The sequence below is a fragment of the Quercus robur genome, chromosome 2 (genome assembly GCF_932294415.1).
Source record: "Quercus robur chromosome 2, dhQueRobu3.1, whole genome shotgun sequence".
Lineage (NCBI taxonomy): Eukaryota > Viridiplantae > Streptophyta > Magnoliopsida > Fagales > Fagaceae > Quercus > Quercus robur.
Window position 1 is genome coordinate 94,290,097 of NC_065535.1, and position 26,566 is coordinate 94,316,662.

Consider the following 26,566-nt stretch of genomic DNA (forward strand, 5'->3'; position numbering starts at 1 on the left):
GAACTATTATGCATTTCATTCACCAGATGAGATGACCACAAAAACATCATCAATGGCCCATTTTCTTGGTTCTGACTTCTGTGGAGGGTTAATTATGGCACACTCTGCATTTGCAGTGCGGTAGCCAATCACAATTTCCTGCAAATAGAATTCTGCAGGCTTGATGCACATCTCGTTCCCCTGCATGGAAACATGTCAAATTTGCACAAATTTTTAATTTTCTAGATTTGAATGGGTTATCATCAGTGATAGCATGTGCTGTAGCTGTTAAGATTGACAAGTTAAGCATCAATATCCCCCCCACTATAGAAAGAGCAAATAAATATATCCACCTAGCTAGAGGTGAAAACTGGAGGGTTGTCATTGTGGAAAGTGACTCAAAAATCAGTATTGATGCTATCCTGGACTACATGGGTTGCCCCCAATGGGCTATCTCCTCTCTGGTGTCTGACATTTTGTTTTTGGCAAAATCTTTTAATTCAAGTTTGTTTTTTTGGGTAAAAAGAAGTGGAAATGCTGCTGCTCATGAAGCAGCAAAGTATGCACTAGAGTCATTTATTTCCTTTTGTTTGTGTTCGGACAATCTTCCGGCCAAAGTGGCTTCAGCTTGTAAGGAAGATGCCCAGGCTTTGTTACTTTCAGTTTGACTTTGAAATATATTGAAGTTTAACCAAAAGAAAAAAAACATTTTGCACTTGAGAAAACCATCTTGAGTGACTCTTTTATTTTTTCATCAATATGGACCATCCATTTTTAAGTGAACATTCTCTTTTTGAAGGCTATCTTTCCTTGTATTTCCACTTGTCCATATTAGTATTCTCAATTCAGTTACACTCATTTCATGAACATGGTGCCTCTTAACAGCTTAACATTCAGTACCATAATGTATAATTGTCTCATAGCAGGCTTATAAATTTTTTTGTTTAACTTAATATGTAATTTATTGTGCACTTCTCCATTTCATCAACCCCACTCTTATCCCATGATTCACATCTTCAATATCTCAATCTTTAATTATGAATTATTGATCCAAGATATTAAAAACTCTCGCTTTTTGGTACATCTTCACAATAAAGTCTTACAAACCCTTCATCTTTGTTTTAGTCCTTAAATTCTAAAGTATATTTGTTTAGGTCCTATTTAACCTAGAGCGTTTAGATTCTAAAGCATCTTTTCAAATTTCTAACTTGACATTAACTACTTGTCTAGTTTCATTCATTAAAACTATATATCATTTGCAAAAGGCATACACAAGAGACGATCTTGAATAGTTCTAGTCAACTTTTCCATCACTAGTACAAAGATATATTGTCTTAATACTAATACTTGATGTAAATCTATAGTGATATTTGATAAGAAACTCACATTTGACGCCTCTATTTGTTTTCACACTGGTTACGACTGACAACTTAAATTCGGTTGTTGTTGTTGAAATGTATGGATGAAATGATTGAATTTGTAACGATGTTTGACAAATTGCAGGTGGATTAATGGTTATTCTTTCGTATTATTCACTGCATAAATTTTGATATCAAATATATGATAAAACAAGTTCAGACTCGATTTTTGAATCTGGAATAGGTGGTTAGTAGTAGGCAGCTCTATTCTTAATTCTGGAGAGGTTGGAAAGCAGATATCATCACACCAAGTTCTAACCTTTATACGGAAGATATGGTATTACTATAGAATGATCTAAACTAAACTCAAAACACATGCGAATGTTATAATCCGACTTTACATTGTTTCCAAATACGTTGTCGTGCATCATACGGGTGAGTACATCCCCATGGATCACACAGATTAGTGTCACATCATACGTGGGGTGTAGAGACTGGAGATATTGACGAAGACGAAGACGAGGAGTTGCTCTCCTTAGACTTTTGATCCAGCCAATTTCATTTGAAAGCATAATTTAAGTTTCTATATTTTATTTCTGTGTGGAATATTTTCCAGGCGGATTTTTCAGTTTGAACTGTTTTCTCACGTTGCTATATTTTGTTTACTTGAAGAACGAACTCCAAAAGGTCAAGCGCTCCCGTGCTTGGAAATGTAGTGGCAGTGTCAAACCCCAGCTCCTATACTTAGAAAACTGACCATTATTTCCAGCTACCATACTCCGTTCACAATGGGTAACTGGAATTAAGAGTATTTTGGAAAATTCGGTTAAGCCCCCTTAAATGAATTATATATAATGACTATATGTTTTGTTTGACATTTTGGTGGTTGGATTATTCAAAATTAAAATTTTAATATTTCAGTGCTATCATACTGTTCAACGTTATTTCGTCATTAACAAGATGACTTTATAATTTAGTATCATTATTGATTAGAAATATATATATATATATATATATTTTATGTTGCCGAAGCTGAAATTATAAAGAGCATCCCCTTAAGTGTCAGGCTGCCTGAGAACTAGAAAATCAATTGATTTGTTTATAGAGTGGTTATAGGGGTTCTACTTGTACTTATTCTAATAATTTCTATTGCAACAATGACACAACAAAATATAAGATGATATCATAACTAATTCTTTGATTTTTTATATCAAAATGAAAATTATTATGAATTTAGTTTAGAATTAATCACCAATTATTTTTAGAATGGGTAGTGATTAGTTTACGTGGACCCCAATGTAAATTTTTACGCCTATAAATTATTCATACGTAGTGATTAGTATTTGCTCGCCAATTGCTCATCTTTGAGTTGAGAAACCAAAAACACAAACTTAGTGTCCAAAATTCCAAATAAATGACCAAAACAACTATCTTCCTCTCCTTTCTTCTCCTCCTTTTAGGACATGCGAACTCTGAGTCTCAGCTAAATGACAAAGAACAAACAGTCCTCCTGAAACTAAAGCAACATTGGCATAACCCACCATCTCTAAGCCACTTGCACAATCCACTATCTCTAAGCCACTTAAACTCCTCCCACCACTGTAACTGGCCAGAGATCACTTGCACCAGTGGAACAGTTACCTAACTACTACTTCAAAACAAGAACATCAAACAAACACTCCCAACCTTCATCTGTGACCTCAAGAACCTCACAGTCATTAACCTTTCAAACAACTTCATTTCTCAAGAGTTTCCTAAAGCGCTCTATAACTGTTCCAAGCTTGAAGACCTTGACCTCTCACAGAATTACTTCAACGACACAATCCTAGTTGACATTCACCGCTTGTCTGGCCTGCGCCACCTCAACCTTGGAGCCAACAACTTCGATGGTAACATTCCAACATCTATTGGACAGTTAACGGAGCTAAGGACGCTTCGGCTTTTCCAGTGTGCATTTAACGGTTCTTTCCCGCCAGAAATTGGCAACTTGTTCAAACTTGAGTCACTGCAGTTGGCTTATAATGTAAACATGACAGCAGCAGAGTTGCCTTTGAGTTTCACGGAGTTGAAGAAGCTTAAGTTTTTATGGATTACTGCTTCTAATTTGAATGGGGAAATCCCAGACATGATTGGAGAAATGGAGGCTTTGGTGCATTTGGATTTGTCAATAAACAATCTGACTGGGAAAATTCCGAGTAGTTTGTTTATGCCAAAGAATTTAAGTATTGTGTTTCTTTTCAGAAACCAATTGTCTGGGGAGATTCCTCGGGTGGTTGAAGCATTACACATTGATGTTATTGACCTCTCGGATAATAAATTGACCGGAAGCATACCTGATGATTTTGGCAGACTCAGAAACATGACAGGTCTGAGTTTGTATTTCAATCAGTTATCTGGAAAAATCCCGGACAGTATTGGCCGTCTTCCAAGTCTGGTGGTCCTTAAAGTGTCTAGCAACAATTTATCAGGGACTCTGGCTCCAGACTTTGGGCGGTATTCTATGCTTGTAGGTTGCAGACAATAAGCTTGAAGGCAAATTACCAGAACACTTGTGTGATAACGGAAGGTTGGAGGCTGTGGTAGCTTATAACAACAACATCACTGGAGAATTGCCTAAGTCGCTTGGCAATTGCAATGGTTTGAAAATTGTGATTGTTTACAATAATAGGCTTTCTGGGGATATTCCTAGTGGCCTATGGACATCCTTGAATTTGAGGGTCTTGATTTTAAGCGACAATTCATTTACAGGCGAGCTTCCTCAAAGAGTGGCAAGGAATCTCTCAAGATTGGAAATAAATAACAACTTCTTTTCTGGTACGATTCCAGCTGGAGTGTCTTCCTGGAGGAATTTGGTGGTATTTGAGGCAAGTAATAACCTCTTTACTGGCACAATTCCTTGAGAATTAACATCTCTTCCTCATTTAACAACTCTTTTTCTTGATCAAAATTGACTCTCGGGCTCCTTTCCACTAGATATTGTAACGTGGAAAACATTAAATACTCTAAACCTTCGTCGAAATAAAATCTCTGGACCTATTCTAGAGAAATTAGGTAATTTGGCACGTCTTACAAAGTTGGACTTGTCAGAAAACCAACTTTCTGGCCAAATACCTCTCTAACTTGGCCTCTTGAACCTCACTTTACTCAATCTCTCTTCCAATCATTTGACTGGGAGGATCCCAACACAATTTGAAAATGATGCATATGCCAGCAGCTTCTTGAACAATCTTGCTCTTTGTGCTAATAAGCCATCACTAAACATTAATAGCTGCAACAATTCTGACCATCATGAATCGAGCAAAGTTCTCTTCAAATATCTTCCTTTAATTATAAGTTTTGCGGGAGCAGCTCTATGAGGTTTAGTTGCAGTGATCAGTATTTGTAGGAACAGAGAGCGCAATAATTAGATTTCACAAGGAAGTTAACCAAATTCCAGAGGGTGAATTTCAGGGAATCAGACATTTTGTCAAGATTAACAGAAATTTGATTGGTAGCAGTGGATCAAGATGCTAGGATTAGTGTCCTAAAATCCTATTGCTCTATATGATATCATGTATGACATTATGATATAAATAATAAAATTTTATTATCTAAAATAATGGTAACATGAATATTTGGACTTTATTATATAATCTTTGAGATGCATAGTATGTGATTTATGTGATTTAGTCATAGAAGATATAAATCACAAGTTCTTTGTAAACTATAATGTGTCACTAAGATGGTTTGTCTTGATCATGGAAGTGAATATCTCTAGTTGATATGTTGATGTGTCTTAAGTGTATAAGACATATTAAATTAGACCGCTGTGAGATTAATTATTCTATTAACTATTGCCACAAGGACACCAATCTATTTATCTATATCTATATCATATCATATACTATATATAATAGCAGAAGCCGAGAGAAAGTTGATTCCTACAATTAAGGAGGTGTTGCAATGTAGGAAAAGTATCTATCTAAAATTCAGCCACTTTTAAGTTAAAAAGCGATACATTATTATTATTATTATTTTTAAATAACTATAAAAGCCAAACTATTTTGTTAGTTAGCATATTTTTGAAACTATTTAGGTATCTAACAACTTGAGTCTATTAAACTCGATTTCACTGTAGCAAATCGAGTTTTAAAGACTCGATTTCCATGAGGTGTGTAGCTGAGGTGGATCAAAAAATCCACGTGGAAATCGAGTCTTTAAGACTGGATTTCCGTCATCTTCTTCCTTCATTCTTTTTCTTTCTCCATCGTTCTTTTTCTTTATTTTCTCCATCTGCCATCCTTTTCTTTCTCAATCTGCTGTCCCACTCCCTTCTTCCAAGAAAGTCTAACTACATCTAAGATCTAACTGCTTCCTCAAAACCTTAAACAACATCGATGGAAAACATTAGAGCTATATCATTTAGAACACTTAATTAACCATAAAAATCGAATCTTTGAAACACGGGTTCTATATAGAATAAAAATAAATAAAAGTAGATTTATACGGAATCAAGACTTTGATCATTTTCCACAACTCCACCCAAATATGCGTATGCCGCTAAATGAAACTACAATCCAATGAAATAGAGCTCTACCAGAAATTTGAAGAAGATTTTGAATCAAAGTAGAAAGGGAAGTGTGTTATCTTCTTGTTTTCTGGGTTGGTAAAGAAATGTGAGAAAAGTGCGGTTCCAATTTCCAAGCCCATGAAAGAGAGAGATAAACTGGGTCTGTGAAATGTTGTGGGTTTGTGTTGTTTTCTGGGATTTTTTGTTGTGGGTCTGTGTTTTCAAATGAGGGTAGAGACTCGAGTTCCACGTGGATTTTTTATCCACCTCAGGTACACACCTCATGGAAATCGAGTCTTTAAAACTTGATTTGTTACAGTGAAATCAAGTCTAAAAGACTCAAGTTGTTAGACACCTAAATAGTTTCAAAAATGTGCTAACTAACAAAAATAGATTGGCTTTTATAGTTATTTAAATTAAAAAAAAAAAAAAAAAAACCCGGGATTTATCCATATATTAGATCTTTCTCTTAGTCAATATCTACGAATATTTAGAAACACCATATAGATATTGATTGATCTATATTTTCTAAGATTTCATTTATGCTGACACATAAGTTTTTGCAAACTCTAGCATCCTATTCCTAGTACAAAATAATAAAGACAATTTTGTGTATGAGAGGACGAAAGAGGGATTAAACGAGGCTCATTTAACATTTATTCTATAAATAGCTCCCATTAATTTAAACTTAATTATTTAATGAAGCTCTCTTTTTATGGGACAATGAAGCTCATATGTTATATAATTTATGTAAACGAATATTCTCCTAAAAAATTTGCAATCATATTAGGTTGTAAGCAATAAACCTACACGTGTCAAATATCTATATATATATATATAGCAAATATAAATTGTTTGATTGCTATATGGCATTGGTAAATTATACTTTTTTAAACAAATTGAGAAACTAGAAAAACCTAAAGTTGCAAAGTACAAATATATACAGACAAATATATCAAAAGTCTTAATACTTTAAAATAAAGTTAAAATGACTTTAACATTTGGCATATTTGAAGATTTCAACTCTTTACAAGTAGAAAATCATTTTGTTTCTCTTGTGTGCGCATGCATGTTGTGGGGATCCGAGGACTGAGAAAGACTAAGGCCGCTATGACCATCATTTATTCCTTAGGTGGAAGCAGTTTAAACCCAAGGAGTGGGTTTGCCCATAGAGAGGAGAGGAAGACAAAATATCTCCTGGAAACCTGAGTGGAGAGAATGGTGTTCAAAGAGAGAGTCAAGGTAGGTGAAAGAAGTTTCCTGTGAAAGCTTACCTACTACCTCCGTATTAAATGACTGGCAACAGCTTTATCAGCTGCATTGATGAGGAAATGACCCCTGAATAGTACATTCACAGCTAAACAACCCCTTTTACCACCTTCAACAAGAGTCTAATATGACAAGTGTCCTAAGGAGGACCTAGAGGATTGCAAATGGAGGGCTAAGATGCAAGAAGTATAGGAGTATATAAAAGAAGAGAACTTCCAGATGAAGGGATCCGGAAAAAAAAATGAAGATATTAGAACAAGAACAATAAGAAGAAAGAGAGAGAGAGAGAACAATGTGTATCTTTGTGTAAGAACATCGTCCTCAGGCGGGCTTGAAAAGAACCATTAATGCTATTTGTTTTTAACTTCCGTTCATTCCTATTTGAATCTTTGGACTTGAGCCCGACTTATTTTCCCCACTCTCTTAACAAATATTTATCTGTTTGGGCCTAATTGGGTGGTGTAGGCCTCACAACTTTAAGTGGGTTTAGGCCCCTAATTTTCGTGTCCTTACACATGTGTTTCTTTCTATAATTTTTAAAACAAAAAAACAACTCTTGATAGGTAGAAAATTGTCTTGTGGCATAAGAAAAATTTTCAAATAATTTTATTCCTTCAACAAAATTGATAAAAGGGACAGATCACTCAACTATTTTATCAAACAATTTTTGCATATGTGACAAAGAGTTTCAATAGCTACTTCCACACCCAAAAAAAAAAAAAAAAAAAAAAATAATAATAATAAATGAGATTAAATTCTATAAGAATGTGGTATTAAACCCATGTTTTATCATTTCAATCCCAACTTGTCACATCATTTTATCATATATTTAAAAATAAACACAACCACACCTAATCAATTGTAATTTCCGTATACCACCGCACACCCTTGGTGCGATGGTCACTTTATAAATATAAGTGCTTATGGGGTGTGGGGGTAAGGGCCGAGATTCAAGTTCCTAGGAGAGAATTTCACACACATATACACTTAGATTAAACTAGAGTAGAATTTCTATCTTGTATCAAAATTCTAATTCCCATTTATAAATCCAACTAATTTGGAAGTTTATTGAGATGATATTAGGTAGGTAGGATGTAACGAAGTTTAAGTGAAATGCTGATATAGTAATCACTTATTGGATGGTGTAAAACATAAGTTTTACACTTCATCCTTATCAAATTCGGACTCGTAATAAATTGTGTGTGATAGTGTGAAAGATAGAGGAATAGAGGATTAAATGAGGCTTATTTATTATATAATTAACTCCCATTTATTTAGGAATTCATTAATCAGGCTAATTAATTATATCATTAAATGTAAATATACAAGGCTATAAGCAATAAATTTAGGGAAAAGTTAATGTATGCTCTAAGGCCATTAGTTTCATAAATATATTTTAAAATTTCATTTGGAAAAATAAAAAGAAAACAGATTTTTTTAGGTTAAACTACATATTTGGTCCCTATTTTATACATCATATTTTAATTTGGTTCCTAACTTTTTAATTGTGTCAATTTGGTCTCCAACCTTTCAGTTTCGTGTCAATTTAGTCCCTATCATTATATTTTGGATGAAAATTGATGACACATCAAATAGCCAAAATAAAATTTTAGTGTATTTTCACATCAATGAAAGCTAATTTTTTTTATTTTGGCCATTAGATGCACTATCAATTTTTATCCAAAAAATAACAGGAATGATTAAATTGACGTGGTACTGAAAGGTTGGAGACCAAATTGACACAATTGAAAAAAGGTTTGTGACTAAATTGAAATATGGTGTATAGGATAGAAACCAAATACATAGTTGACCCTTTTTTTTAATAACTTTTTTATATTTTCTATGAAAGTGGTATCAAAACTTTCCTCAAATGGTCCATTTACAAATACCCTAAGGACACCTGTTAAGAAAACCAATAAACATAATACACACCAAATGTGTGCGATGTGTACAAATTTTTGTTTGACATTTGGCATTGGTAATTTATATCATTCTAAAAAAAATTGAGAAACTAGAAAATGCAAAAACCTTTACAAACTAAAGTTTATTATAAAAGCCTTACAAACTAATTGGTTCTACTTCAACAATTAAAAAATAAATATATGAATAAAATTTTTATAATTGCTGATAGTAATTTGTTGTAAGGATTATGTAGTAAAATTTGTAGTAGTACTTATGAGGAAATTTTTACTTGTCAAGAATTGGAAGCACCAAATATACAAAATGGAAGAGTCCATATTTTTTTGACCAATTTCTGTTTTATATTAAGAGTTTCATGATATATTTCTACTTATATGTATTAAGATAAATTTGATTTGTCCTAATTTGGTAATAATAATAGCCCAAATTTCATTCTTAAAAAAAAGCCCAAATTTTACAATAACACTTTCCTATAGGCGGAAGAAGTACACAATTTGTATTCCCAAAATATTGTAGAATTATTAGTAATTAATTGTTGGGAAATTTTTTTTCTTAAAATAAAAAATATTGTAGAATTATTAGTAATTAATTGTTGGGAAATTTTTTTTCTTAAAATAAATTTTGGTTGGGAAATTAAAGAACAAAATGACAAAATTGATATGTACTATTTATATGCAATAAATTAGCATTGACTTATAAATAACTACATTATTGAGGTATCCTGCATAACACAGAGGTGCATTTTTCTTTATCAAAATGGAGTTTTATTTTGCTTTCCCTCTATTTATGGTGTTTTTCTTAGTTTTTTCAAGCGGTAATACGGTTCTCTCTTTTTCAAGTGGTGATCCGGTTCTCTCTTCCTTTTATTGTAGTAAGTAGAAGTTCCTTACATTTTTTTAATGTGGGATTATTAAATTTTATAGTTCCTATATGATTATTTATAAATCAAGTTTTTGAAAACAAACCGAACATTTAAACAAATGAAAAAGAAAATGTTTGGAGTGTAAACAAGTTATAGTTTTTTCTTCTGATTTTGATTTTAAAGGAATCCCTTTGTCTTTCTTTGTGCTCATGTTGCATTGTTGTTTGAAGTATAATTTTAATTAGTGGGTTTTAGGAGTATAGCTTCTGTATATAAAGTAATAACTAAAAAGATATATGAATATTTGGTGAATTATGATGAATAGCATATTGAAGTTATGAATTTATTGAACACTATAATATAAAGCATCGTCCTAAAAACTCCAAATTTTAACTTTAGTCTTAATTCTGTTTTCAGAGTCAAGGACCCTTAAAATTCTTCAGTGCACCCCCCCCCCCCCCCCCCCCCACCCCCCCCCAAAAAAAAAAAAAAAACTAAACTTTTAAAGGCTAAAGCAGGTTTTGACAACTCTAAAAGCAAAAACAAATGGACCTCAAAATCTATTTATCACTTCATTTTTGGGTCAAACCATAAAGTTGTGGGATTCCCTTCATAGTTGCAAATTAAAAAAAAAAAAAAAATTATTATTATTATCAAGTCAAGTTTATAATGCAGCATATATTTGTGTGAAACCCTCTCTTAAAAATTTGAATTCAGTGTTCCCATAATGCAATATTAAATTTTCATAGAATGGGCTACTTTTCTCTGTTGGCTGATTGTTAAATTAAGTTTAGTACAAAGACAACATAAATTTTCATTTGTTACATTTTTATTTGGAATTTTAAAACATTTATGTACGTATATAATGGTTTCCTTTTTACTCGGTTTTGAAAACAGATCCTCCAACATGCCCAGAACCAAATAAGACCATTGTCCTTCCTCCCTGTTTAAATAAAAAATGTTCCCTACATTGCACTCACGTTGCTCGAGAACCTGTCAATGGTTGCTGCATTTCCTTACGCACTTGCTGTTGCAAATTTGCTGTGTCAAATGAAACTATATAGAGATGGAAATCCTACCTCTTTTAAACATTTGATTACCTTGAAATGAATATCAAACATGAATAAAATAAATACATTTCATATGTGTGCTGATTTGTTTGGTAATTATTGATGACGTAACTCTCACTAAAAAGAGAAATGCTATATCCACAACATTTTCACAACAAATTTTAAATATCAGATTATTATATTTAGATATCTCACTAAAAATGGTATTTTTGTTATTTAGATATCCCAAAAAAAAAAAAAAGCCAAAATTAATCCATACTTAAAAGAGCAAATGTTTTTTTTTTCCTCCATACCCCCATAAAAAATTTAGGCAAAAGTGGGCCTTCAAAAAAAAAAAAAAAAAAAAAAAGAAAAAAGAAAGGCTAAATTGTGCAAAATTTTGAGAGTTTTTTTTTTTTTTTTTTTTGTATAGAAGCAATGCTCATTTTTTCATATGAATGATAGATTTCACCATATTTAATTAGTAAGACTCATTATGATATAAGAAGAGAGAGCATTGCTCCCAAAGTAAATAAATAATTACTCATCTTAAAGGCATGTATTTCTATAGAGTTATGACTTAACGTCTAAAAGTAAATGCAAGGAAGAGAAGTTTAGAGATGCAGTGGTCTGGAGAAGCTGAGAGGCTGATGATGGAGAACCTATCGGTCGACATGATGAACATTTCTCAAAAGGGATTGATGCAAATTTTCCAATAGTCTTTCATTAATTTGCTGTGTACATGGTGTAGAGAAAGGGTCAAAGCTTTTAGTGTGAGCAAAATGAACAATCTTAATTTTGTTTGTTCAGTTTGAGTTTATTAAGTTTTTGTTGTGTGATAAGGTTGCTGTTCTAGTGTAAGCTGGTTGATTTCATCAATATTTATGTCAGTGATTCCTTTGGTCGAACTGGTTGGATACGGTGATGATATAACCCAAAAAAAAAAGAACTGGGGGAAGTGAAGTATGAAACCATGTTAGATCAGTGCATTTTGGCAAGCGTCTTTTTCCCTTCTTTTTCTACTGTACTTTCGGAAAATAAACAATTCCAAATCATCATATTGGCCTTCCTTACAATGTATAGAGAATCTTAATGGAATAAATTGCAATTAAAATAAATATGCAATTGAATATTCAAAATCACTATTAGGATTCAACTAAATACTTACAATCCTCAATTAACATAAATAAATAAGCAGCATTGAACATGCAAAATAACTATTAGGATTCAACCAAATACTTACAATCCTCCATTAGCATAAATAAATAAACAGAATAGTTACAATCTTCTATTGCTTTTTTGACGCCTACATGAGTTGATCCATGTAACTACCTGTTTCTTGCTATGTTACATATCATTCGAAAGGAGGCAGAAAGTGCTAACAAAAAAATTTACGCTAGTATCAGAGAGGTTAACTAAAAAATGCCATCAGATTTCAGTTTCCAGAATTCCATCATGAACAAGGGATAGCTCATGATGTTACACAAAAATGGCCATAAAAGGGAATTTTTCCCACAGAATGTTGTTCCATCCATTCCATCAAGATCTATTAACTTTCCAACATAAATTTTCATTCAATTCTATAACATATTTGCGAGTCACTGTTATCCCTTCACCCTGCTGTCATGTAACCAGTGTGTATCGTCCAAGCCAGTTAAGTCAATAAGCCTGTGTTTGCAAAACTTACGTTTGGGGAACAAGAAATCATCATCAATGAATCTTTGTAGTGAATGGAGACCTCACCACCTTCAATAGGAGCCTTCAGATTCTTTTGCAACATTAACTAAACAGCTTTCTGACATTGATGAATTCACACCTAAATGCTTAATTTTACTGACTAATATTATGGCTGAGAGGGAAAGAATAAGGTTTAGCATAGGTTAGTGCAAAAGAACTATTATGCATTTCTTTCACCAGATGAGATGACCACAAAAACATCATCCATGGCCCATTTTCTTGGTTCTGACTTCTGTGGGGGGTTAATTATGGCACACTCTGCATTTGCAGCGCGGTAGCCAATCACAATTTCCTGCCTTTGACGACCTCTAATCATTATATCATAAAAGCAGAGTACTTCCTGGTCTAATAAATAGAATTCTGCAGGCTTGATGCACATCTCATTCCCCTGCATGGAAACATGTCAAATTCGCACAAATTTCTAATTTTCTAGATTTGAATGGGTTATCATCAGTGATAGCATGTGCTGTAGCTGTTAAGATTGACAAGTTAAGCATCAGTATCCCCCCACTATAGAAAGAGCAAATAAATATATCCCCTAAGATCAGATTATTCTTGTGGTAAAAATAATTATGGATAAGTTCCCCAGCTAGGCAACTAAAGAGAGAGAGCTGAGTTAAATAAACATTAAAATAATATCAATTTACAAATTTAGGGTCCATTTGGTTGGAGGAGTGAAAAAGTGGAAGGATAGAAAATGAGGAGAGAATAGAAAAGTGGGAGGATAGAAGAGATTTAGTTTTCTCCCATTTGTGTTTAATTGGAAGGATGGAAAAGTGAAGAGATAAAAAACTTATTTGTTTGGTTGAGAAGAAAAATGAGAGAATGGAAAATGAAGTTGGTATAAAATTTACAATTATGTCTCCATTAATTAAAACAAAAAAGTAACATTTTTTTATTAAAAACATTGTGTATGGACACTCAAATATTTTTTTTTAAATAGCACAAGTCAAAGGAAGATGAGCACCAAAAAAAAAAAAAAAAAAAAAAAAAACACTATTGAGAAGTACAAGAAAAGCCAAAAAAAAAAAAAAAAAAAACACAAATGGCAAGAACGACGCCCATGTGCACTACGCACATGGGCATTTTGGTCAGCTCAAATTGAGCTTTTCTCCCACCAGTTTTCTCCTTATTTTGGGGGCCCAGAGAGAACACCCGGCCCCACCACTTTTTTTCCCTCTCCCCTCCCAACCAAACAACCGCTTAAAATGCTATCGTTCCACTTTTCTCTCTTAAATTTTTCATCCTCCCTAAAATCCCTCCACTATTTTTCTTCCTAGTAACCGTAATAGGAGATTTCATAACCTGGGGATGCAGTAGCAAATGTCATAACTTGGGGATGCAGTGGCAACTAGCCACATCAACGTGATAGCTTAAAAGGATTATTCAAAATTATTGAGACAGATCTAGTACCTACTCGATGTGGGAATTAACAGTTAACATATGCCCACAAAATGCTTCCAAGTTTCAAATCATTGGCAACTCACATTTCAAATTGTTGTCTTAAGGTGCTACAATCTCCTGCACTCAAATTTCTATTCAGTCCACATCATGTAGCAGTTCTCCTGAGCTACTAGAAGCTACCAAATTAATTTTTACTATTGATCACAACCCAAAGACAAACTAGCTTCACTCGTGTAATAACTTAAAGTGGACTAGTTGTAATTGGAACTTCTTGTAATCACTTGTATATCATACACAATGTGGAATGCAGTGATGGCTCCACAATGCCTTCACATTATAAATCATTGGCAATGTAATCCTTAGCACAAGGTAGCATGAGAAACAATTTTCACGTGCTTCATATGATATTGCATTGCAAGCGTCAAGGGAAGAAGTTTGACCACCATTAGTTTTGGAAAGTATTAGCAAACTCAACAATGCCTGTATCTGAAAATCCATTTCATTGAGAGTCCTTTTATGGAGAGACAAATTACCATGTCAACTAATAATGTGTTCTATTCTCAAATTACTCTGAAGGTTGACAACTCTGAAATATAGCTATACAACAAGTATACATCTAATATTATGATTAACCAAACTCTCTGCCCTGCTTAAGCATACTGAATATAGGCTTATTCAACAGCAAGACTGCTAATAAGTATGACAAATTGAAAGAATAGGGATTATGATCACCCATTTTGAATAAGCAAGCCAACTAACTTTTATATGCATCAGCTCATATGGTATCAAAGACTAAAATTTTTACACACAAGGACTACTAATGTTCTTATTGTTTAGTCTCTTCTATCCACTGTAATAGAATCTAACAAAGAAATTTGGACTGGGTCATATTGCTCTCTTCCTAATTAGATTGCATTAGCACTCCTATTCTATGTCTCTAGAAAGGTGAAATTATTTATCAGAAAAGAAGACATTTGTGGACTGATGAATTCCTGGCCATTATCAACAACATTATTGTGTTCGTCAAACCAGAAATAAATAAATAAAGGATGGAGCATGAAAGGTACCTCCCCTGCGAACAGCTCCTCGAGAACGCGATTTATTTGCTTGTCTTCAGCCACCATTGCTAGTGCCATACTGACCAGTTCATTTGATAACACATAGTCACTGATTCTGGACACTGACACCAGGTTTCTAGTCCTTGAATCCAGGATTTCACTAAGAATTATTGATTTGTCAGAAGCATTCTGCATTTGACGGATCCAAGAACTGTGAGAGAACCCAGAGAACCGTAAAGAAGGTGAATTTCTATCTTTGTGTTGAAGACGCTCTGACTGCAATCCATTAGATAACATGCAGATTTTATCAGCAGTCAGAAGTGAGAAATCCGTATGTACAATGACAATGTATGGTGGTTATAAAAGTTTTGGTTGAGCTATAAACAAAAAGGACAATCACAAACTTAAAACACACGAACACTCGAACAAAATATTGCAATTGTAGCTACCTGTATATCTCGTATAAGAAGAAGAGTGGCAAGAGATCGTGAATCAGCTTGCACAACAGAGTCCTCCAGCAATTCATCTGCAAGAATTAAAATCTGTCCATTTAGAGTTAGTAAGTTATTAAAGAATTAACAAAAGAAATTTCCAGAAGTTCTTGTTCATACTCAAAAAGGGGAAAATCTGCTTTGTAAATTAACTACCATGCTAATTTAGATGTTGTGAATAGCTTACATAAGTTAGTATGTATGGATGTAGCATGTATGTATGCGGCATAGAAGCCCCCAGTTTTAATTTTGGCATAAGTATTTTGTAGCAGATCAATATGTTAGAAAGAGGATTGGTTGTATGATGAAGTTTAGGGAAAAATTCTACATACACTGAAATTCCAAGCAAAATGAGTTGTCTAGTTCTGTTTCCAGAGACATACATTCTACATTTCAGATTTGTTTCCATGATTTTCAACCTAACTGCAGAACGGTTCTGTTCACCTAATTTTTAAAGCCATTAATTCAGTTAACTGTTAGGTCTAGTAAGGCCCTAAATTCATTCAACTTTCAAACATCATCAAGATTCACCAATTTACATTAATTATATTAGAAGCCATCTCTAAAAGGCACACATATATTAGAATCCTAATGTTTTTTCAACTTCCATTGATATCCATCAATCTCGTGGTAGTCCAAGAATCCTCACCATAAGCCTAACCTGCAAATCATGATCTTGCGCTTTCAAAACCCAATGTTACACACAAACTTCCAATCCATCCAGACTTAACAACAACAAAGCCTTAGACCCAATTTTTTTTGGATTGGCTATGGATCCTCAACAAGATTAGTCAGGATCGGCTACACATACTCTTTTCCACCATTCTATTCTATCCAAAGTCATAGCTTTTGTTACTTCCTTAATTGACAAGTCCTTATAATTACTTCTACTGATGTTATTTTTAATCTTTCTCTACCTTAAGTCTTCTATTTTTTTTTTTTCAATGTTGTTATACTAAAACACACACACACACACACACACAGGGAATACCAAAGAAGACTTACAGAATCAAATTTCTCTAAAGGAAGATTCTCTAAATGCCGTCTAATGACAGCATTCCCCTCATGATGGACAAGTTCTATGTTCTCTAATCTAGATACATCAAGTCCACCATCAGCCAGCTTCTTCTCTCTTTCTTTTTCTGGAACCTCATTAAACATCCACAGTTGCGAACCTGGAGCCAAGCATGCCTCTAGAACCTGAAAAATGGCAAACCACTGATAAAGTTGGAGCTCCATATTGAAGGGTTACAGAGCCAGTTTCCATATTGCTTGATGACTTCTAATTTTCTTAATTTATTTATTTCTTTAATATTTAACTGGTAACTTGTCTCTGTTTTTGTATATTAGTATGAAAACCTCAGATTTCTTATACTTTGTTCACCATGCACAACTTATCTAAAAAAGCTAGGAGGTTATAGTAAAAATGAATTGAATAAAATGTGACAAAGTGGCACCTTAAGTTAACACTAAAAATTAAATTATAAACAATAATTTATTTTGTACGTGTAAGCAAGTTACCATAATCATATCATCAATGTCACGACGCCAGCCACAAAACAATATACACTCAGGATATTTTGGAGGGTCGGCTATTTTTGGAAAAAGACCCTTACGTACCTGCAAAAAGGACAGAGCATAAATGAGATAAGGAAAGACAACTGAAAATTTTTTTTCTACAACAAACCATCAAACATGATGAACATAAAAACATAATCATTATTTTTCATATACCTATAGGTGAAAATATAATAAAGATCAGACCGAGTGGTTATCAATAGCCCACTTTCTGTCAATCTATAAATACACATGTCTACAGGTAAACACAACATGGAAAGATCAACTTGTTCACATTGATTTCTTTCACTATATTATAGTGACACATCACCAATAGAAACTCAACATAAAATTTATCTACTACAAATAGATTATACTACATGACATGTAAACGTTGGACATCTGTGCTTCTGGGCTTCATATCAAATCCAATAGCAGCTCAAACAAAAGCGGTGGCCCTCTTGACACCCAAAAACCTGCACTCCAATTTCATATCCCAGACCTGCCCACTTTAAAACAGAGTGGTAAACTTGGACAGAAGGCTAATGATTGCTGGATCTTTTCAATTTCCCAAACGAACATCATGAAATTACAAAGCCAAATGTAAGAATTTAGTCAGACAAAGTTTTGTAACTTCCTAAGCTGCAACCATCAATTTGAAAAAAATACACGTACACAGTTTGCTGCTACATGGATTTAGAAAAGAAAAAAAGAAGGAAAAATAACCTCTGGAAGGCGATTTGGAGCATAAGTGTCATCATCTTCAGCTATAACAAGGACTTCATCCCCTTTTTTCAAAACATAATCATCATCTGGATTTATGGCTATCTTTCCGCCTTCAGCAGCCACCTTAATTCCACAGGGAACTGCATCAGGAAATGAAATAAGAACATCTTTAAAATGCAGACCATCCAACTCAGGCCACCTTTTGATATAAAATTCTGCATTCTCAAACCCCAATATATTCTCCCATATCTGCCAAAAGAAGGGGAATTGAATAGATTAAAAAAATGTAGTTTAAATTTAGAATTCAAGGGGACCTAAAATTGTAGAAGAGAGGCTGTATAATTCATAGGTTTCATGTCATACAATATGACAAATGCGATATTTATATAATTAGAAACAGAATAGGAAAACATTAGTACTTATGACCACAAGACAGCCATGTTTTCTGTGTGCTTTTCTTTCTGAAGAATTTTTAACCAAAATCCGTTGATGAGACTCATCAATCTAATAATTAGTATTGTTAATTGAGTCTCATTAATTAGCTTCACCACTGTCCTATGAGACATCTCCTCATGATAACTGCCTCTACTTGACTTTTCCAATGAATTGTCTCCTTTCTCTCATTAAGGACATATTTAACTTCTACTGTATTTATTTATAAATTACACAAGCACTACGGCTAAGTTATTTACAATTAAGATTACAACTGCTACATGCCTATTTAATTTGCAATTCATACTAAATTTTTTTTTCATTTTTAAAAGTCATTTAACATTTTAATTTAGTTAACTGAGGACAGAAAATTCAAATAACCTGACCATCTCAACTTAAGATAGTAATTTAACTGAGATTTTTCTAAAAAATCCACCAAGTTGATACCGATCTTTTCACATTTGCTTGTCATCTTTATGTACAGACAATTTGTTTAAAGACATAATGTTATTACCTTGCATAAACTTCACCACTAATTATTTATTATTGTTGGTCTTAAATAACATATACTGTAATTCAACTTTAAATTAAATACATGACTAATAAACAGGTTTACAAGCTAGTTTAGAATTCAGTATGATGCAACACTGACAGAATAGCAGACAAGGATTTACATGTTAAAACCCTACAACTACAAGAGAGACCCACAAAGTGAACACATTCTGCACAAAATAACAGACCAGAATAATTGGCCCGAGAATGACATGAAAAGATTACTTAGAATTGATTTTGTATCACCACCGCATTCAAGAGAGTTTAACAGAGAGAACTGAGAAAACATGCTGATGTACACAAAGCAGAATGCTAGATTATAGGTAACTATGGAAAGGAAGAGGCCTCTCATTTTTTTCCCCATTTGAGTCTGGCTCTAATTAAGAACAATCAATGTCAAATTTATAAGAACTTGAAACTAAGAGTGGAGCTCACTAAAGAAAGTTTGTCACACAAGCAAGAAAGCAGTTTGATGCAAACAACAGTGACATTTAGAAGAACCTAGGAGTGCAATTATACACCTCCCCTCCCCCTCTCCCACATGCACACACCCAACAAAGATAAGTTAGAAAAAAATAAAAAATAAAAAAAGGAGAGGGCGCCGGGGGGGGGGGGGGGGGGGTGTGGCTAAGTCACTGGCTTCAAATTTGTGAGAGAAATGTAACTATAGCATAGCAAGTAACCTGTGCAAGGCCGGGTTGTAGAGCACATTGTATCATCAAGCGTCCAATTACATCATGTGCAACTACTGTTTCAATAAGATCCCCTCCAACAAGTTTCACCAGGGGCTCATTATCAATGTCACTCATCTCCACAACAACATGACCCCTCAAACCCTCTTTCACTCCAGTGAGACTGAGCACAACCCTCAAAGCACGTGCATCACTCTGTTAACAAATATATGAACATATAAGTTATTTTGTTTCAAAGAAACAATATAAATCACTGAGAAGCATAAGGACATTGAGAATTGGAAGTCACCAGATCAGAATTTTCATGTGACACTAATACAATGATAGCACGTGCCTTTGAAACTGAGACCTGTGAATATGGAGAGGGAAAAAATCTGAATGAAAGATGTATTTTTTAAAAGATGATGAAAGTAAAAGAGCAATCAACTACAGTGATCAGGGAAAAAAAAAAAAAAAGAGCGGGGGAGAAGGAATCTTAGATACCAAAAAGTACCTTCTTTAAGTCAGCCAGTATAAGAGGACTGCCACTTCGGCATATAACAGATGTCCCCATGAAGTCAAATTCTAGCTTTGCTATGTCTATCTCCATTTCCTCCTTGTCTCGTTCTGCAAGTACCACAACAACTCCACCACCAATGCTCTTGTTTGCTATTGCAAGCTGCTTCAAGAGTGGACCCTATAGCCAACAATCATAAATTAACTTTGAATTGTTTTATCTTAATAAATTTGACACTTTGATCTCAAGATTTATGCAGTTCACCCATTTCATCAAACTAAATATGTTCAGGCTTAGAGAAGCCAGAAACAGAAAGGGTCAAGGGCATATGAGGTTCACTTTGCACTTTCAAAAGGCATAGAGATATACCATTCAATAACTTAAGAACCAAAAATGTTAAGGGGTGCTAGCGGCAAATCTAACTTCGCATGCACCCTGTATATGCTGAAACAAAATTTTGGACAGAAACCTTGCACTTAAAAGGCAACACTCAGTTATTCATATCAACTCATTTTCCTTTTCTAATGGACCTCAAGAACCATAATTAGACATGAAATTCCAGTAACAGTTAAGTTCATGCTTTCTACAACTTCTTAATGGCTGAAAGATGAAACTTTTGGTTATATGTAACTAAAAATTAGCAGCATCTCAAAAGTTCCATAACAACTTCCCAAAGCTAAACCAGTATTTACCAATCACCCCAACACTACAATCTTAACAATATCCAGAAGTTAAAGGAAAATCTAGATATCACTTGAAGATTGCCAATGAAAATTAGATACTGGAGGTGAATCAAGCTCAAATGCACTCAAGAAGATTACCAATTTTTCACTCCATCCAAGAATAAGTACGTGATCCCTTTCAATGACTTCACTCTTTCCTTTCCGCAGTGAATCCACCTTCCCTGAGATAGCATCAGAAACAAGCCCAAGAATCATTGCAAATATAAGCATGCCTCCTGCACTTATGGAGACAGAAACAATCCTTGGCCCAATGCCAACCCTGTCTGCATGATTTCCTGCATCAGCTACAAAAGTCCAGGCAAGCCAAAGAGCTTCAGTAAAGCTACTCTCACTTACTGCATACAATGCCAACCCACCAAATCCTATAAGGAATATAGTTGCAAAGAGAAGTGCAAGCAGCTTTGCATATGGATATATAGAGAAACACACATCCACCATGTATGCAACTCTCTTCTTCAAGGGAACCTCCTCTTTGCTAATCTTTGTACTCTCTGAAAGTCTTTTGATTGGGGGAAGACGGTCCAGATATTTGAAAAACAGAAATGGCATAAAGATTGTGAACACCACAGTATACAAGGCAACAGTTCTACTAGCAGCATTACCAAAATGAGGAATTGAACCATTACAAATATAGTTATCACCACAAAGACAACAAAGGTTAGTTTTCCCTTCCTGCAAGCAAACAAAACCAAAATAAAATTGCGCATAAAAATTAACAAACAAAAGTCAAAAGGAATGTCCAACAATTGTTGAAAATATAAACCTGAAGTTTTGCAACTCTGTTTTGTAGATAAGCTGCATAAGGTACAGATACTATACAAGTGAAACTGAGCTGCAAAAGAAATTAGAAACAAAATTATAAAACCCCCAAAAATTTTTTTGAGAAGCAAGTCATCAACTGCTGTCTCTGAGAAGCTCAAACAAAGAATACAAAAAATAATTTGACACATCTACGTCATTGGCTATCTTTTGAAAATAGAACTGGCAAATTTCAGACTTAACAATATGTACTGATATAAGCAGACACCATGTTAGCTAGATTTCCCATAGAACCATGATGGAAACCCCTTTGGCAGTGCATTAATGATCTAATTCTCCAATAATGGCAACCAAAACTTCTCCCCCCAGCTCTAGAGAATGCCAATAAGTAACTGATATAAATGGAAATATAAGCACAGGGGAAGAAATCAAACTTGTTTATGGTTCATTGAGTTACTTCTTGACCTTAGTGAGCTACACCAGCAAAGTGACTGGTGTGGTATATTTTTTATTTTAAAGGATGTTTTTGTCTAATGTGAAACAATAGGGTAAAGCCAATGTTATTTCCCCAAAACTCGTGGTATGTCTTTATAATTTTCCCAAAAGCAAAGCAGGGAAAAAGAAAAAGAGAGAAGAATAAATTTTTTATTAAAAAAAAACCATGGTTAAGGTGATTTTCTTCTCTGGTTAACCAAATCGACAAATTCCTTGATATTCAATCTCTAGTTATACTTCTCACTTCCTCTACCTTTCCAAAAACCGAATTAGTTTTAATAGTTTTCAGTTTGGGTTGTCTATAAAACTTGTCCAAAATTGGACCACATATATTCCCATAAAACCTATTTTCAAATTTGGTCTTTTCAAATGCACATTTCCTCCAAAAATAAGGTTATAAAATTTGCCATTTTCATATATCTTCCCGCCAAAATTGGTTTTAACTTGAGCCAGAAACTAGATATAAAATAAAACCACTTCAAAATTTGGCTTATATCAAAACTGAACATACAAACCAACCTGACTGACTAATTAACTAACTGTGTTGGATAAAGCTATCCGCTAATTAACTAACTAACTGTGCTGGATAAAGCCGTACATGAAGGACGCATGTTAGGTTTTTGTGTGGGTAATTTTGAGGGAAGATCTTTGATGGTGTTGCATCTCCTCTTTGCTGATAACACTCCAATTTTCAGTGATGCTGACCTTGATCAGATTCTGATTCTCCATATGGTGTGTGGTTTGAGGCGGCTGTTTCTGGTCTAAAAACAAATCTGGGTAAGTCAGAATTGGTGTCTGTGGGAGTGGTTCATAATTTAGAGTTACTGGTGAATTTTCCTGGTTGTAAGCAAGGTACTCTCCCAATGAAATATTTGGGTCTTCCTTTGGACGCAAAATTCAAGGATAAGACATTATGGAACCCGATTTTGAAGAAGGTGTAAAGGAGACTAAAATTCAAGGATAAGACAATATGGAACCCGATTTTGGAGAAGTTGGAAAGGTGATTAACAAGATGAAAACGTTTGTACTTATCCAAGGGAGGTAGAGTAACTTTAATTAAAAGTACTCTATCAAATTTACCTACTTACTTTCTCTCTTTATTTCCTATTCCTGCTTTTGTGGCTAACTGAATTGCAAAACTCTAACGGAATTTCTTATGGGGTGGTCGAGGGGATGAACCCAAATTTCACCTAGTTAAATGGGCTATTGTTTGCACCCCACTTTCTTCAAGTAGTTTGGGGAAAAGAAATTTGAGACATTTTAGTGAAGCTTTGCTTAAGAAGTGGTTGTGGAGATTTGGGCTTGAAAGAGATGCTCTTTGGCGGCAAGTAATAGAGGTGAAGTATGGTTGTGTTTGGGGTAGCTGGTGTATTGGTTCAGTTGCTGGTCCCTATGGCGTTAGCTTGTGGAAAAATATTAGTCGGGGTTGGTCTTCTTTGTCTCGCTATATTCTATATGAAATTGGTGACGGGTTGAGGGTAAAGTTTTGGCAAGACAAGTGATGTGGGGAGATATGTCTTGCTCTTGTTGTTAAATATCCTAAATTATTTAGAATTTGTCGAAATAAGGTTGTCAAGATAAGGTGGTAAGTGTGGTTGAGCTTATGAAGCCCATTAATCTGGCCCTTCATTGGGATATAAGATTTTCAAGGTCCTTCCTTGCGATGTAAGTTTTTTTAGGGTTGTCCATGATTGGGAATTTGAGGTTTTATCGAGTTTCGTGGATACCATATATGGCTCTTCTGTAAGAGGGATTGAGGAGAATAAAATGTGCTAGAAACCAGATAAAAATAAGGGGTTTAAGGTTAATGCTGATTACTATCTAATGATTTTTTTCCCCTTGTAAAAGCATATGGAAGCAAAAGATCCCTTCTCGAGAGGCTTTCTTTGTTTGGACTGTTGCATTGGGGAAATGTTTGACAATAGACAATTTAAGAAAAAGGAAGGTTTGGAATTTGGATTGGTGTTATATGTGAAGTGTAATGCTGAATCGGTTGACCATCTTTTCCTTCATTGTCCGGTTGCTATGGATTTGCAGTCTATGGTTATTGGATTATTTGGAGTAAGTTGGGTTATGCCTAAGTCAGTTATTGGGCCCTTAGCTTGCTAGAAAGGTCAATTTGGTCATTATCAAAATGGACATATATGGATAATTACTCAAGTTATTTTTATTTAGAACCTTTATTGGATTGGTTGTCAACTTTGGGAAACCAATCATTTTCCTCTTTTCTTGTTTTTCTGGATTCATGTAATTTTTGTACTTGATTTATTAACCCCTGTGCACTTCCTCTCTACTACGGTGTCCCTTTTTTGATAAATAAATCTTATTACTCATAAAAAAAAAAATAGAGGATTTTTTTTTCCCCAACAACAAATAAAACTCAATATTTTCCCTCTTTTTTCATTCACTTTCTCAACAACAAAACTGATATAAAGCCATTAAAAAAAAGGCTAAAATACAAAACCCTCCCTTTAAGTTTCATCATAATTCATTTCCATCCTCTCATTTTACTTTTGTTCATTCTAGTCCTCTAAATTTCAAGTTTATTCATTTAAGGCCTCTCCATCAACTTCCATTGAAATTTTTTAAAAAGAAATTCTAGAAAATATTTTCAATCATTAATGGCATTTTATTTAATAAAGAAATTATGAAGAAAATAATTAAAAATTTGGACAACTAACCGCAATATTTAACAAAAGTCAATGTAGAGGCCTCAATTGAATAAAGTTGAAATTTAGATAACTGAAATGAACAAATGCAAAGCTGGAGGACTGAAATGAATTATGGTGAAACATAGATAAAGAGTGAGTTTTGCATTTTAGCCAAAAATAAAAGAAAGTGTGTACCATAGAATGACCCGTAAATAAAAGCAGTTCAAATTCTACTTATATAAAAACTGAGCCAGTTACCTCAACATACAAACCAACTTTACTAGCTGATTAAATAGAGCTTTTCCCCCCTCTTTTCATTCAGTTTCTCAATAACCAAACATACATAAAGCCAATTTTTAACTAAATAGAGGGCTTTTTATTTTTTTTTTCAGTAACATTCAAAACTCAATTTTCTCTCTCTTTCTCTTGACTTTTCATTCACTTTAACAGCAACTAACCAGACATAAAGCCAAATTCTAGCTTACTGACTCGCTAAATAGTCCTCATCACTATAGAAAATAATATTGACGTGATTAATACACAAAATAAAATATAATTTCCTTACGACATAGATTGCCACTTGAACTGCCACGTGGCCTAAATTAATAATAATAAAAAACAATAAAAACCAAGTGAACGTAATCACATCCTTCAATCTATATTTTTCTTTTCGCACTTTCTCATCTTTCCTGGAAATTTTCCAACAAACACATCTAAAAAAATTTTTAACTAGAGATTAAAAATAGATTTAGATTTAGATTTTTCAACTAACTAACTAATTGAATAGATTTAGATTTTTTTTTTTTTTTGGCATACTTTCAAAGCTCAAAATAATCCCTCACTTTCTCAGCAACCAAACAAAAGCTAAAGCCGATTTAAAAACAAAGAAAAAAGAATATATGAAGAACTAACTAACCAAATATAGGATGAGTGAGTGATTAAATCTCCGAATTCTCCTTGCAACGATTTGACTGATCACCAAGAGCTTGTCAGTTTCAGAATCCGAATCCCTATTACTTATATCATTCCGAGGCTTGATGTGGACGCGAGATCTATTAGGATTGGCACCGAAAAAGGAACGGCAAACATAGTCTTGATCGGAGATGCTCGAGGAGAAGGAGGAGGATCGATCGAGACCGTCGGATGAAGAAGAAGGAGGTTTTGAGTTTGGAGTAGCGTTCGTCCTATGGTTTGGAGGGAGGGAGTCTTCTTCTTCTCCGTTGGATTTGGACATTGTAAAAGAAGAGGATATTGGTGAGAGAGAGAGGAATTTACAAGTAGAAGAGAAGATAGAGTCGAAGAGTAATTTTCTTCTTGTCAGAGTTCTCTTTTTTATTAAAAAAAAGAAACTATTTATGACTCGAATAAAGTTTCACTTGGTTTCACACAGGGAAATCTGAGTTAAAATTGTGGAAAAAAAAAACAAAATTTATTTTATTTATTTTCAGTAGATTTTTCATTGGGTGGGACTGAATTGTCTCAGATACTTTTTTTTTTTTTTTTTTTTTTTGTCTTTTTCCTCATCAGGCCTAGTTGTTCCCTCAGCTATTTCCTCTTTCTTTCTTTTCATCGATGCTTTTTTCTTACGTTTTCTTGAAAGTGGCTGATTTGCTGCGAGACCGATCAAAGAAGAAGCAAAAATATCCGCCGCTACTATTTGTGAGTTACGTTTTTTGTGGGCTCCAATTTGTGTTGTTGAACTTGAAATCTTTGAAAGTTAGGAAGATACTTTTAATTCACAATTACGTAAATGGCGGTGATGAATTGGGATTTGTCTGGTGGAATTG

At 34.0% G+C, this 26,566-nt stretch overlaps 1 protein-coding gene across 3 annotated transcripts; it reads right to left on the reverse strand.

Annotated features, from left to right (window-relative positions):
• LOC126715960 (ion channel DMI1-like) lies at positions 1-26,119 on the reverse strand. Of its 3 annotated transcripts, none has more exons than XM_050416832.1 (12): positions 25,696-26,119; positions 21,638-21,706; positions 20,953-21,546; positions 20,129-20,311; positions 19,925-19,984; positions 19,627-19,830; positions 17,960-18,208; positions 17,198-17,296; positions 16,682-16,876; positions 15,635-15,727; positions 15,195-15,461; positions 1-180 (listed from the first exon to the last, which is right to left on the reverse strand). In XM_050416832.1, exons 1-12 carry the CDS (start codon positions 26,011-26,013, stop codon positions 16-18), a joined length of 2,496 nt encoding a protein of 831 aa, XP_050272789.1. In that variant the 5' UTR covers positions 26,014-26,119; the 3' UTR covers positions 1-15. The 3 variants fall into 3 exon arrangements, with proteins under 3 accessions (XP_050272789.1, XP_050272788.1, XP_050272790.1); XM_050416831.1 differs by lacking the exon at positions 1-180 and adding an exon at positions 12,213-13,111 and having other exon boundaries at positions 25,696-26,114; XM_050416833.1 differs by lacking the exon at positions 1-180 and having other exon boundaries at positions 15,234-15,461; positions 15,635-15,711; positions 25,696-26,118.
• Between the last annotated feature and the right edge of the window lie 447 nt (positions 26,120-26,566).

Excerpts from the sequence above, each read along its gene's own strand:
- LOC126715960 (XM_050416831.1), bottom strand. The coding sequence starts at position 26,013 with ATGTCCAAATCCAACGGAGAAGAAGAAGACTCCCTCCCTCCAAACCAT. Across the intron at positions 21,707-25,695 it reads ACTCACTCATCCTATATTTG|CTCAGTTTCACTTGTATAGT; the intron begins GTTAGTTAGTTC and ends TTTCTTTTGCAG. Across the intron at positions 15,728-16,681 it reads CTTTAGAGAAATTTGATTCT|ATTTTAATTCTTGCAGATGA; the intron begins GTAAGTCTTCTT and ends CTAAATGGACAG.